The sequence below is a fragment of the Bison bison genome, unplaced genomic scaffold (assembly GCF_000754665.1).
Source record: "Bison bison bison isolate TAMUID 2011002044 unplaced genomic scaffold, Bison_UMD1.0 scf7180017864492, whole genome shotgun sequence".
Classification (NCBI taxonomy): domain Eukaryota; kingdom Metazoa; phylum Chordata; class Mammalia; order Artiodactyla; family Bovidae; genus Bison; species Bison bison.
The window spans coordinates 1,572,664-1,583,705 of record NW_011495051.1 but is presented as its reverse complement, the minus strand read 5'-3'; the positions used below and the strand labels follow the sequence as shown (position 1 = coordinate 1,583,705).

The window sequence follows — 11,042 nt, the reverse complement described above, 5'->3', positions numbered from 1 at the left end:
GTCACCGAGGAGATGCCTGAGGTCAGCTGCTCACCCTGCCCCGCCCCCGGGCCCTGGTCAGCTCTGCCCTGTGAGCTGTGAGCACCTCCTGCACTTCTGTTCCATTAACTGTCCTGATCCCCCGCCCACGCTGAGCACCAGGCCCCAGATCAGATGCTCTCATGGGTGTGGACCTGCTGATTTGTTTCTGAGAAGGGAGGTGGGGCCCGGTGGGGTTGTGGGGAGGGTGGGTTGATCCAGACACAGCATTTCTGTTGTCCCTCAGAACGCCCTGCCCAGTGACGAGGACGACAAAGATCCCAATGACCCTTACAGGGCCCTGGACATCGACCTGGATAGTAAGTGCTGGGAGTGAGGCCAGGGCAGCTGCCCATAGGGCTGGACGTGGCCTGGGTTCCCCACGTCCTGGTCCCTCCCTCTGTCCTCTCTTGACTGCTCGGCATGGCCTGGGGTAAGGGTCCCGGCAGCAGAGTGGACTACTTGCCTCCAGGCCTCATCCTAGGCCACTCATCCTGTGACCACCCCCAGGCCCCTAGCTGATAGTGAGAAGCTGCCTGTCCAGAAACACAGAAACGCTGAGACCTCCAAGTCCCCTGAGAAAGAGGATGTCCCCCTTGTGGAGAAGAAGAGCAAGAAACCCAAGAAGAAGGAGAAGAAGCACAAGGAGAAGGAGCGGGAGAAGAAGAAGAAGGAGGTGGAGAAGGTGAGAGGCCAGGCTTACTTGTCTTATCAGACGGGGTGGGGCAGGGATGTCCTGGGCTGTCAGCCTCCCCTCTCCCATGGTGTGCGTGTCCTGCACGTGGAGGGACGGTTCGGCAGAGCTACCACACACAGGGTGTGTTACTTCACTCCAGAGCAACACGGCTTTGCCTGGATGTGTGGTCCCGGTAGGTGCCTGGACCCATGGCAAGAGAGCCGGACGCACCACTGGCTCCCAGCACACTCAGGTCCTATGGGGCATAGTGTCCTGTGCTTGTCAGGGCAGCCATGCCTTCTCAGGGCCCGTCCAGCTGCTCCAGCTCAAGGTCTGTGTTCCTGTGGTTTCAGGGTGAGGACTTGGACTTCTGGTTGTCTACTACGCCGCCTGCTGCCACACCAGCCCTGGTAAGAGCCTGGTTGTGACTTGTGCTGACCGCGAGTGCTCCTCAGCTGGACACCCGTGCTTTTCAGCTTTGGAGAGCTACGTCTTAGAGGCATTAGGGGGCCCCCCTCACTGGGGGCAGAGGGATGTGGGGTGATCCTCAGGCAGACCAGCCAGGTCTGGGCTGGGTCAGTCCCATGCTCAGGGTCTTGTGCAGGCAATGGTTTCGGGGCGGGCCCTTGTCTCAGAGCCAGGCAGCAGCCTTGGGCAGCAGTTTCGTGTCTGTATCTGGGGCCTGGTGGCTCTGGGGTCTTCTGGATCAGTGCTAGCCGACCCTCATGCCAGGCCTCCTCTCCTGTCTGCTGGCCACCAGCACTTTGGGGGGAAGCCACACATCGTCAGGAGGGAGGCTCATCAGTGCAGGGTGTTCCAGGGCAAGGCAGGTCAGGGGGCGCAGGACTCCCCATCCTGGGCCCTGGCTGCCTTTGAAACCCCCTGCCACCAACCCCGGCCTGGCCCCCCATAGGAAGAGCTGGAGGTGAACACCACAGTCACTGTCCTGAAGGAGGGGCAGGAGGAGCCCCGGGGAGAGGAACAGGATGCCGAAGAGGACAGGGAGCAGGACCTGGAGAAGGTGGGGACGCGTGTGCGGGGGTTGGGCTGGGGGCGGCGCTCCCGCACTTGCTAGGGCTCCTAACAGCAGTCTCCTGTTGCCAAGCTCCCTGGGTCCTAATCATGCAGCGCTGTTGGGCTGTGGCTCGTCAGAGGAGTGCAGGGCTGACTCAAGCCTGTTCCCGCTCCAGAAACCCTCCAAGCACAAGAAGAAGAAACACAAGAAAGACAAGGAGGAGCGGCCCAAGGACAAGAGGAAGTCCAAGAAGAAGGTGCCACCAGCGGATGAGGAGGCTGCTGAGCCCGTGGAGAACGGCACACTCGAAGAGGAGCCCCTGCCGGTGAGGGTCCTCCCAACCTAGCTGGTGCTGGGAGCCTCTGGGACGTGGGGTCTCCCTGTCCCCCGTTCTCACGCTCCTGATGTTTCCTGAGGGGGTGCCCCCAGCAGCCCTCACCGTCACTCCCAGGTCCTCACTGCCCGGAGCTGACATGTTTCTCTTTTGTCCACAGCCCATGTCCAGCTACATTCTTCTGGCTGAAAATTCTTATATCAAAATGGTAAGCGAAACTTGGCTTTCAGGAGGTGGGGCCAAGAGTGCTTGAGGCTCAGGGCTCCTTTCTCTGGACATGAGGGGGTGCCCACACTCTCTAGGCATGGGGTCCCAAGTGGCTCCCCTGCACCACTGACCCTGGGTTCTGCTCTACAGACGTACGATGTACAGGCTGACAGCAGCCTACAGAAGGACAGCCAGGTCACAGTCTCTGTGGTCCTGGAGAACCAGAGCGACAGCTTTCTCAAGAGCATGGAGCTCAATGTGCTGGACTCGCTCAATGCCCGGCTGGCCCGGCCCGAGGGCTCCTCGGTCCACGACGGTGTCCCCGTGCCTTTCCAGCTGCCCCCTGGTGAGTGAGCCTGGCTCAGCGGCCCAGGACAGCAGTGCTGGGGACAGACCCTGGGCAGCCTTAACTCCCTGCCGCCTGCCCAGGTGACGCCATCCTGCACCACTCCTCAGGCCCATGTCTTGCCCGCACCAGGTATTTCCAACGAGGCCCAGTTTGTGTTCACCATTCAGAGCATCGTCATGGCCCAGAAGCTCAAGGGGACACTGTCTTTCATCGCCAAGGTACGGGGGTGGGTGCCCCGAGGGTCAGTTATGCACCCGAGCTCAAAAGCTCTGCCCTGCGCCCCCTCGCCCTGCGCCCCCTCACCCTGCACCCATTCTGCCTCACAGAACGACGAAGGCTCCACCCACGAGAAGCTTGACTTCAAACTGCACTTCACCTGCACCTCGTACCTGGTCACCACACCGTGCTACAGGTGCGCTGCCCTCCCTCCTGCCCCCAGCTCCCCGCTTTCCTGCCATGGGGGCTCCAGACAGTCATCTCTACAACGCTGTCTGACCTGAGGAAAGGATGTGGGTGGAGTGTCAGGTGACCGGCTCAGGCGCCTCAGGCTCAGCACATCCCCAGCAGCCTGAACAACAGGCCTGGCATCCCTCCCTGGACCAGACACTGGACTCCAGACTCAGAATATGGGCAGGGCTGGGTCCTCCTGAGGCCTTGTGCAGTGGCATGCAGATGGCTGCCCTCCCCTGTGGACACACATGCTCCTCCTCCTCGCACGTCTGCATCCTGATCTCCTGTTCACACCAGGACCCCTATTACATGGCATTGGGGTCCTGTCACCAAACCCAGTCACATTCCCACAGCCTGGGTGTCAGGGCTGAAACTTACGGGCTTTGGGGACACTGTTGAGGTGTTGACTTCTTACAGGACCAGTGGAGACCCTGAGCCACAGGCCCTCAGAGGAGGCGCCCATCCCCGGGCAAGGCCCCTGTTGCCACCTTCTCTCTGTCCTTCCCACAGCGATGCCTTTGCCAAGTTGCTGGAGTCTGGGGACCTGAGCATGAGCTCGATCAAGGTGGATGGCATTAGTATGTCCTTCCATAACCTCCTGGCAAAGATCTGTTTTCATCATCGTTTTTCTGGTAAGACTGGACATAGCTGATAGATTGCTTGGCCTTCTTCCCGCACATGGGGCTCCCCCACTGCCTGGGGCTGGCCCGGCCTCACACCGCCCTCTATTGCAGTTGTGGAGCGAGTGGACTCCTGTGCCTCCATGTACAGCCGCTCCATCCAGGGCCACCACGTCTGCCTCCTGGTGAAGAAGGTGAGCCCTCAGGGTCTGGCGGGCCTGCCCAGCCTCAACACTGTCCTCCAGCGCAACTGCTCTGCTCTGAGCTCAGTCTGAGATGATTTTGCTGAAAGCTCTGACCCTGTGCTCCTGAGCAGTGTCGGCCTTTCCTCCGCCTGGCCCACTCCCTCCTCTGGTATCTCCTGGAGGAGGTCATGTTTAAGTCAATGTGTTTCTTCTGGCATATTATTGTAGAATTCAAGGAAAGCATCTGGGTCTGGAGAGTTCTTTTCTGAAAAGTTTTTATCTACAAGTTCAGTTTCTTTTTTTTTTCATAACTGCTTTTTTCTTTTTTAAAAATTTGTTTTTGGTCGCTCCAGGTCTTTGTTGCTGCAGGCTTTCTCTAGTTGCAGTGAGCAGGGGCTGCTCTCTAGGGCTTCTCATTGCACGGCTTCTCTTGTTGAGGAGCACGGACTCTAGGCACATGGGCTTAGTTGCCCCTTAGCATGTGGGATCTTCCCAGACCAGGGATGGAATCTGTGTTCTCTGTATTGGCAGGTGGATCCTTATCCACTGGACCACCAGGGAAATCCTCAGTTTCTTTCTTTGGTACTTTTAGGGTTCCTTGCTTTGTCTGTTTCTTACTGTGTGAGTTTCAGTAGTTTGTAGTCTTCAAAGAAGTGGTTGGTTTCATCTGGATTATGGAGGTGATGGTGGATCAAGTCATCTGGTTCTTTTCTTTTCCTTTTAGTATCTGAGGGATCAGTGGTGATAAGCTTTCATTCCTGATATTGGTAATTGTCTCCTCTCCTTTTTCTTGGTTATCTTGGCCAGAAGGCTTATTTATCCATTTTGAAAGATCAATTTAGTAACCAATTTTTTTGAAGGGTTGGGGAATTCCTTGGAGGTCCAATGGTTAGAACTCTGCACTTCCACTGCCAGGGACTTGGGTTTGATTCCTGGTTGGGGAACAGATCCCACAAGCAATGGCAATTCAATGCATATGTGATCAGTTGTGTTCTGCTCTTCGCAACCCCCTGGGCTGCAGCCCATGAGGCTCCTCTGTCCCTGGGATTCTCCAGGCAAGAATGCTGGAGTGAGTTGCCATTTCCTTCTCCAGGGGATCTTCCTGACCCAGGGATTGAACTCAGGTCTCCTGTGTCTCCTGCTTTGGCAGGTGGGTTCTTGACCACTGAGCCACTTGGGAAGTCCCCACAAGCAATGAGGTATAGCCAAAAAAAAAATAATTAATTTTACTGAATATTGCTGCGTATCTCCTTATTTCTGCTTGCTTTGGGTTTATTTTGCTCTTTTACAAATATATAAGGTGAAAACTTAGACCTTTCCAACAGGCCTGTCTCTTCTAATAAAGTTTTTAATTAAGTTAGGAACTTTTCTTTACATACTTCTTTAGCTGAACCCCACAGGTTTTTGTGATTCATTTTCATGTGTATACAGTTCCAAATATTTCCTAATTTCTATTACTACCTCCTCACTGACCTGTGGACTTATTTCTAAGCATTGGGAGAGTTCCCTGTTGCTTCCTGGTCCTGGTTTCTGGTGTGACCTCTCAGGCCTCCGAAAGGTGCTGAGACTGGACCTCTGTCCTGGGTATGGTCCTCGTGGACAGCTGTTCTGTAGGTGTTCCTGCGATACGTGTGTCACTCAGATCCTGCTGGTTGACTGTGTTTTTGATTCTTCTGGATCCTTGCATATTTTCTCTATGCCAGTCCTCCATGAGTGAGCAAGGAACATGAAGCCATTGGTGGTCAGCTGTGGACCATTAGAATGGTCCATTAATGGTCTATTAATGGTCCATTACGACTGTGGACCATTAGAATCATGAGTCTGGGCGAGTGGATCCCCTCACTAGTTGGTGTGTTCGTCTCTGTCCTGTGCTGGCTGTGTCTTTGCTCTGAAGTCCACTTTGTTTGGTGTCAGTACAGCCATTCTTTGTGTGTGTGTGTGTGTGTGTGTTTTAATAACATTTATTTATTTACTTGGGCTTCCCTGATAGGTCAATTGGAAAGAATCTGCCTGCAATGTATAGGAGATCCCGGTTGGATTCCTGGGTTGGGAAGATCTGGAAAAAGGGATAGGCTTACCTACATTCCAGTATTCTTGGGCTTCCCTTGCAGCTCAGCTGGTAAAGAATCCTCCTGCAATGTGGGAGACCTAGGTTTGATCCCTCTGTTGGGAAGATCCCCTGGAAAAGGGAAAGTCTACCCCCTCGAATATTCCGGCTTGGAGAATTCCATGGACTGTACAGTCCATGGGGTCACAGAATCAGACACGACTGAGGGACTTTCACTTCACATTTATTTACTTACTTATAGCACTGCTGGGTCTTTGTTGCTGCTTGGGCCATTCTCTAGTTGTGGCACATGGGCTTGATTGCCCCACAGCATGTGGGATCTTTCCAGACCAGGGATGGAACCCATGTCCCCTGTATTGGCAGGCAGATTCTTTACCACTGAGCTACCAGGGAAGCCCTCTTTCTGTCATTTGGTCTGTGCTTATGTGGCAAATCCTTTGTGGTAAACCTGCCTTTATCCTTGTTTTGAAAAGGATTTCTCATGGATACCGTGTCCTTATTCATTCTGTCAGTCTCTTTCAGTTGTATTGTTCAGAGCATTGTGCTTAAAGTATTACTGGTATTTTGGGGTTTGTCTTGCAGTTAGTTTGTTCCCTGTGTTTTTTCTTTCATCCTTCTGCTTTCGCCTTCTGTGGCATATGTGAGCGTTACCAGTGTCCATGTTTATATGTTAACAGAGTCTCTGTGTGTCTGGAGCTCTGGGGACTACATCCCTACCCTTGGTGTTCACAGTCTACTTGGAGCTCAGGTGGAACCTGACACTTGCTTAGCCCTTGACCCTCCCCCCATACAGGAGGTGGTCTCAGGTTTTGCCTCTGCAGACACTGAAGGCACCTTTTCTTCAGTGTGTTACAGCTTTACAGATTTCAGAGACCTCAGGAGACAAGCCGGCCTCGTCTGCTCACCCGCGTGCCTGCCGTTTCTGTTGCTTTCACTGCTCACATTCCACTCTGTCTTCTGCTTCATTTTCTCCATCTAAAGAACTTTAGATCAGGTCTTTTGGCTGTATGAGTTCTCTCAGTTTCCTTCATCCGATCATTCTTTGTTTTACTGTTTGTCAAGACTGTTTTTGCTGGGTATAGAATTTTTGCTTTGCTTTTTTTTTCTCACACAGTACTTCAGAACTAGGCCATTTCCTTTTGGTGTCTCAGTTTCCAACAAGGAATGTTTTCCCTTAACTAAAAAATGCACTGTTTCCCCCTGGCTGTTTCAGGTTTTCCTTTGTTCTTGGTTTTAGCAGTTTGTGACATGTCTTGGTATTGACTTCCTTGATCTGGGCTGTCTGCTGACACAACCCTCAATCCACGTGGCGTCAGTAAAGCTGTCGGGAACGTAGGGAACTGAAACAGCAACAGGGCCTCCCTTCCAGCATCTGCTCCTGCCAATCCCTGGGGCTCTGGGCCCTGCACACTGTGTCTGGACCCCTGACCCTGCCCTTTTCTCATCGTGTGCTGCCGAGATTAGAAATGAGGGATTCATGAATATTCAGAATAACAAACTGATTCTGTGGTCACAATGGTTCATCTCGGTTTCTTTTTGTACATTAGAAAATTCAAAAGGGATTTTTATTTTACAACTTAAAAACCTTACCATTAAATTCTTTAAATATTTAAGGGAAATGGCTTTAAGAAGTTCTAATGGAAAAAAAAAAAGAAATGAGGGGTTCAGGTGTGCTTTCACTGGACTTAAACTTTCTAGTGTTATTTCCACTCATCCTGCACAGCCTTTACCAGAGGGGTTCCCTGGAAAGGGACCTAGCTCCTGTTAATGGTGTGGAGTCTGTTGAATGTGCTGATCTGTGCATTTCTGTCTTTTGCACAACTCAGTTGTCAGCTATGATTTTAAGTACCTTTTCAGCACTGCTTTCTCTGTCTTCTCTGTCTCGGGTCCCAGTGATGTGAATCTTTGCTACTTCACCCATCTCCACCTCCTTTCCACTGTCTGTTCAGATTGGATCATTTCCATTAATCTCTTGTCAGGGTCATAGAGTTTTCTGTCATGTAAGTTCTGTTGTGTGCAGCTGGTATATTCCAGTCTAGAAGTTCCCTGGGTTGATCTTTATTTCTTCCTTTTCTTTGCTGAGATGTTGTGTTCTGCTTGCTTCAGGAATGTATGTGATTGCTGATGGGAGGTTCTTGGAGTCACTAAAGCCTTTCAAGGTGATTCTGACATCCATCTCTTCTCTGTGGGTATTTGTGGGTTGTCTTTTCCACGTGAGCTAAGATTTCCGTGGTCTTGGAGTGCCGATTTTGGAAGTTTTGAATTGGAGACTGTGGGCCTTCTTCACACCTGTGGAGAAGGTTGGCACTCAGATTCCATCTGCAGGACATCTGGTGCTGCACTCAGCTGTTCCCTGTGCCCCTGAGGGGCTGGGATCCCTGCCTTTGCCAGAGCATCAGTCCTGAGCCCCTGCAGTTCTGGCCTCTCTAGGTCCTGCAGCTCCTCCCATGGGGTGTGGGAGATATGGGGTGTGGTGTGCCTGCTCCGTCCTACCTGGAGCCCCTCTTCTTGGTTATCAAAGCACCCCAGAATAGGAGAGGGTTATCAGAGCACCCCGAAGTAGGAGAGGATGTCCAGAGGGTGGCGTCTCTTGAGTGCCGGCTGTTGTTTCCCTCACAGGGCGAAAAGTCAGTGTCGGTGGATGGGAAGTGCAGCGACCCCACGCTGCTGAGCAACCTGCTGGAGGAAATGAAGGAGACGCTGGCCACGTGCTAAGTGCCGCCTCCCACAGGAGGGCGGCCATGTGCTGCACACACTGGGTCCAGCCAGGCGTTGACCAAGTCCACCATCGTCCACTGTGTAGACCTCGCAGTTCACGTTGCGTTGATTTACCTTGTCATCTTTTTTACTTTGCTTCTCTCTACTCTCTGGCGAGCAGCCCTTGCCAGTCCCCAAGCCAGCCAGGGCTCTTCTGGCTGGAGCGGACTATGCCTGTGGCCATGGGGGCTGCCTGAGGGTGAGCGTGACCGCTATCGAGGCCAGGACCTGGCGGGGGCTGGATGGGGACCGGACGGAGCGGCGCGTCCCGCTTCTGTCAAGTCGTCCGAGTCCCATGAGTTCCCAGATTGCTGCCCGCAGGCCCTAGGGGTGGAGGCCAGGCCAGCTGCTTGGGGGAGACATTCCTCTTCACCCCACGCCTAGGGGCACTTCCTCCCCAGGACACACTATGGGGCAGAGTCTTGCAGGCTGCCGTCCATCACATCCTGTTTGTTCTACCATTGTGTCCTGTGTGTCTGCTGAGGGGAGTGCCCAGCAGGGCTCCAGGGCCTTGGCCTCCGTGCCCAGCTGCGTGTTGCGGTGAGTGGTGGAGAGCTACAGCTCTGGCTCTCCTGTCATCACTGGATGCTCTGCAGGTCTGTGTCTGCACCTGTGGAAGGGCCTGGGCCTGGCCCTGTTTCCTTGCTGGGAAGCACGTGGATCCGGGGGGGCTGGGCCCCTGAGATGCACCTCAGGGGCAGGGGGGGACCCCAGCCCACCCCCGTGAGACTGAACTTTCCTCAAAGATGATGGTCCTCAATGACATTTTAACTTCTTTTGATGAAAACTGTCACTTTAGCATGTAGAGTAACCTATTACAGAATCCTGTGCAGTGATTCTAGAATCTCTAAATTGTATGATGTGTTATATAAGAATTTATTTGCTATCGACATTCCCGTGTAAAGGAGAGACATATCATGCTGCTGTAATGATTTTGTGTCAAGATGATCCAATAAACTTGCGAAACAGGCATTTATCCATTGGGTCTCTTGCCTTTGGCAACGTATGCCCCGAGTAGGGGATTCTTCCCCAGTGTTGGGGGGGTGGTCAGCATACAGCCAGACCTCTCGACAGTCTTGCAGCACCTAGGGGTCAGAGGGGGCCACAGGGCACCCTTGTGCAGGTTGCATTGTAAAGCTAGGGCGCCCCTGCCCTTCTGCCTGTACCTCTTGTCCCCTCCGGAGGGGTGTGGTCCTCTGGGCTCCTGGGCCCCAGCGGTAACAGCAAGGAGACACCTGATACCCATCCCCTCACAGGACTCCATGGGGCCTAGCAACTGCTGTCCCTTTCCAGGGAACCCCTCTGGTAAAAGTTGTGCAAGATGAGTGGAAATATCACTAAAGTTTAAGTCCAATGAAAGTTGTGTTAAAGTTGAACCCCTCATTTCTAATCTTGGCAGCACACAATGAGAAGAGGGCAGGGTCAGAGGTCCGGACACAGTGTGTGGGGCCCAGAGCCCCAGGGATTGGCAGGAGCAGATGCTGAAAGGGAGGCCCTGCCACTGTTTCAATTCCCTATGTTCCTGACAGCTTTACTGATGCCACGTGGATGGAGGTTTGTGTCAGCAGACAGCCCAGATCACCTGTAACCTGAAACCCAAAACCGGGGCAGTTGCAGAGCCCTGCACAAAGGCCCCTTGGGTGGCCCCCGGGTCATTGGCCCATCCTGCTACAGTGTGTGGGCCCAGCTCAGGTCCTGGGCGTCTGAGAGTTCCCCAGTCTTCCACTCACCAGCCCCCTGACCTCAGTGCTCCTGGGCAAGTGGAGGCCAGCAGTCCATCAGTGAAACCTCGGCTGGAAGGCACCTCCTCCCCAAGTGGAGGCCCCTTACCTGAGTAGGGAGGTTGGCAGCCACCCAGGCCAGGAAGGGCCCAGCCCAGGACTCCAAGAACTGCCAGACTTGCCATGGTGTGCTTCCATCCCCTCCCATCTGCTGGACCAAAGCTGAGCCCTGGATTGAGCGAGTTTGGGCCTGTCCTTTCACAGCCCACGTGGGGCATCTGAGAAAGAAGCCAGGCCATGGTGGTGACAGCAGGTGCCATGGTGCAGCTGATGTGGCAGGAGCCCCAGGACGCACCGAGGCTGGCCCTGGTTTTTACCAAACAGCCTCCCTTTGAGTCATCCAAAGAGCCAATCGCCCTGAAGGCTGGTTGTGTGCGGCCCGCCAGGTACTTTTTTCTTTTCCTGTGCTGGTTCTTTGTTGCTGTGCACAGGCTACTCTAGTTGCGGTGCATGCACCCTAGGGCATGCAGGCTTCAGTAGTTGCAGCACGTGGGCTTAGTTGCCGTGTGGCCTGTGGGCTCTAGTTCCCTGATCAGGGATATAATGGTTATCCCCTCAATTGGCAGGCGGGATCTTTAACAC

General features: G+C 53.7%; 1 protein-coding gene across 1 annotated transcript in view; it reads left to right on the top strand.

Annotated features, from left to right (window-relative positions):
- The window catches only part of AP3D1 (adaptor-related protein complex 3, delta 1 subunit), a 22,951-nt gene extending 13,296 nt beyond the window's left edge, over positions 1 to 9,655 (top strand). Inside the window, exons 23-35 of the mRNA XM_010828423.1 lie at positions 10 to 21; positions 266 to 339; positions 529 to 703; positions 1,048 to 1,104; positions 1,608 to 1,715; positions 1,885 to 2,034; positions 2,204 to 2,251; positions 2,401 to 2,596; positions 2,729 to 2,817; positions 2,926 to 3,011; positions 3,560 to 3,681; positions 3,784 to 3,863; positions 8,542 to 9,655. Of these exons, the coding sequence (XP_010826725.1) occupies positions 10 to 21; positions 266 to 339; positions 529 to 703; positions 1,048 to 1,104; positions 1,608 to 1,715; positions 1,885 to 2,034; positions 2,204 to 2,251; positions 2,401 to 2,596; positions 2,729 to 2,817; positions 2,926 to 3,011; positions 3,560 to 3,681; positions 3,784 to 3,863; positions 8,542 to 8,637 (1,293 nt within the window). The 3' untranslated portion in view covers positions 8,638 to 9,655. The remainder of the gene's footprint in view (positions 1 to 9; positions 22 to 265; positions 340 to 528; positions 704 to 1,047; positions 1,105 to 1,607; positions 1,716 to 1,884; positions 2,035 to 2,203; positions 2,252 to 2,400; positions 2,597 to 2,728; positions 2,818 to 2,925; positions 3,012 to 3,559; positions 3,682 to 3,783; positions 3,864 to 8,541) is intronic.
- Positions 9,656 to 11,042: the final 1,387 nt, after the last annotated feature.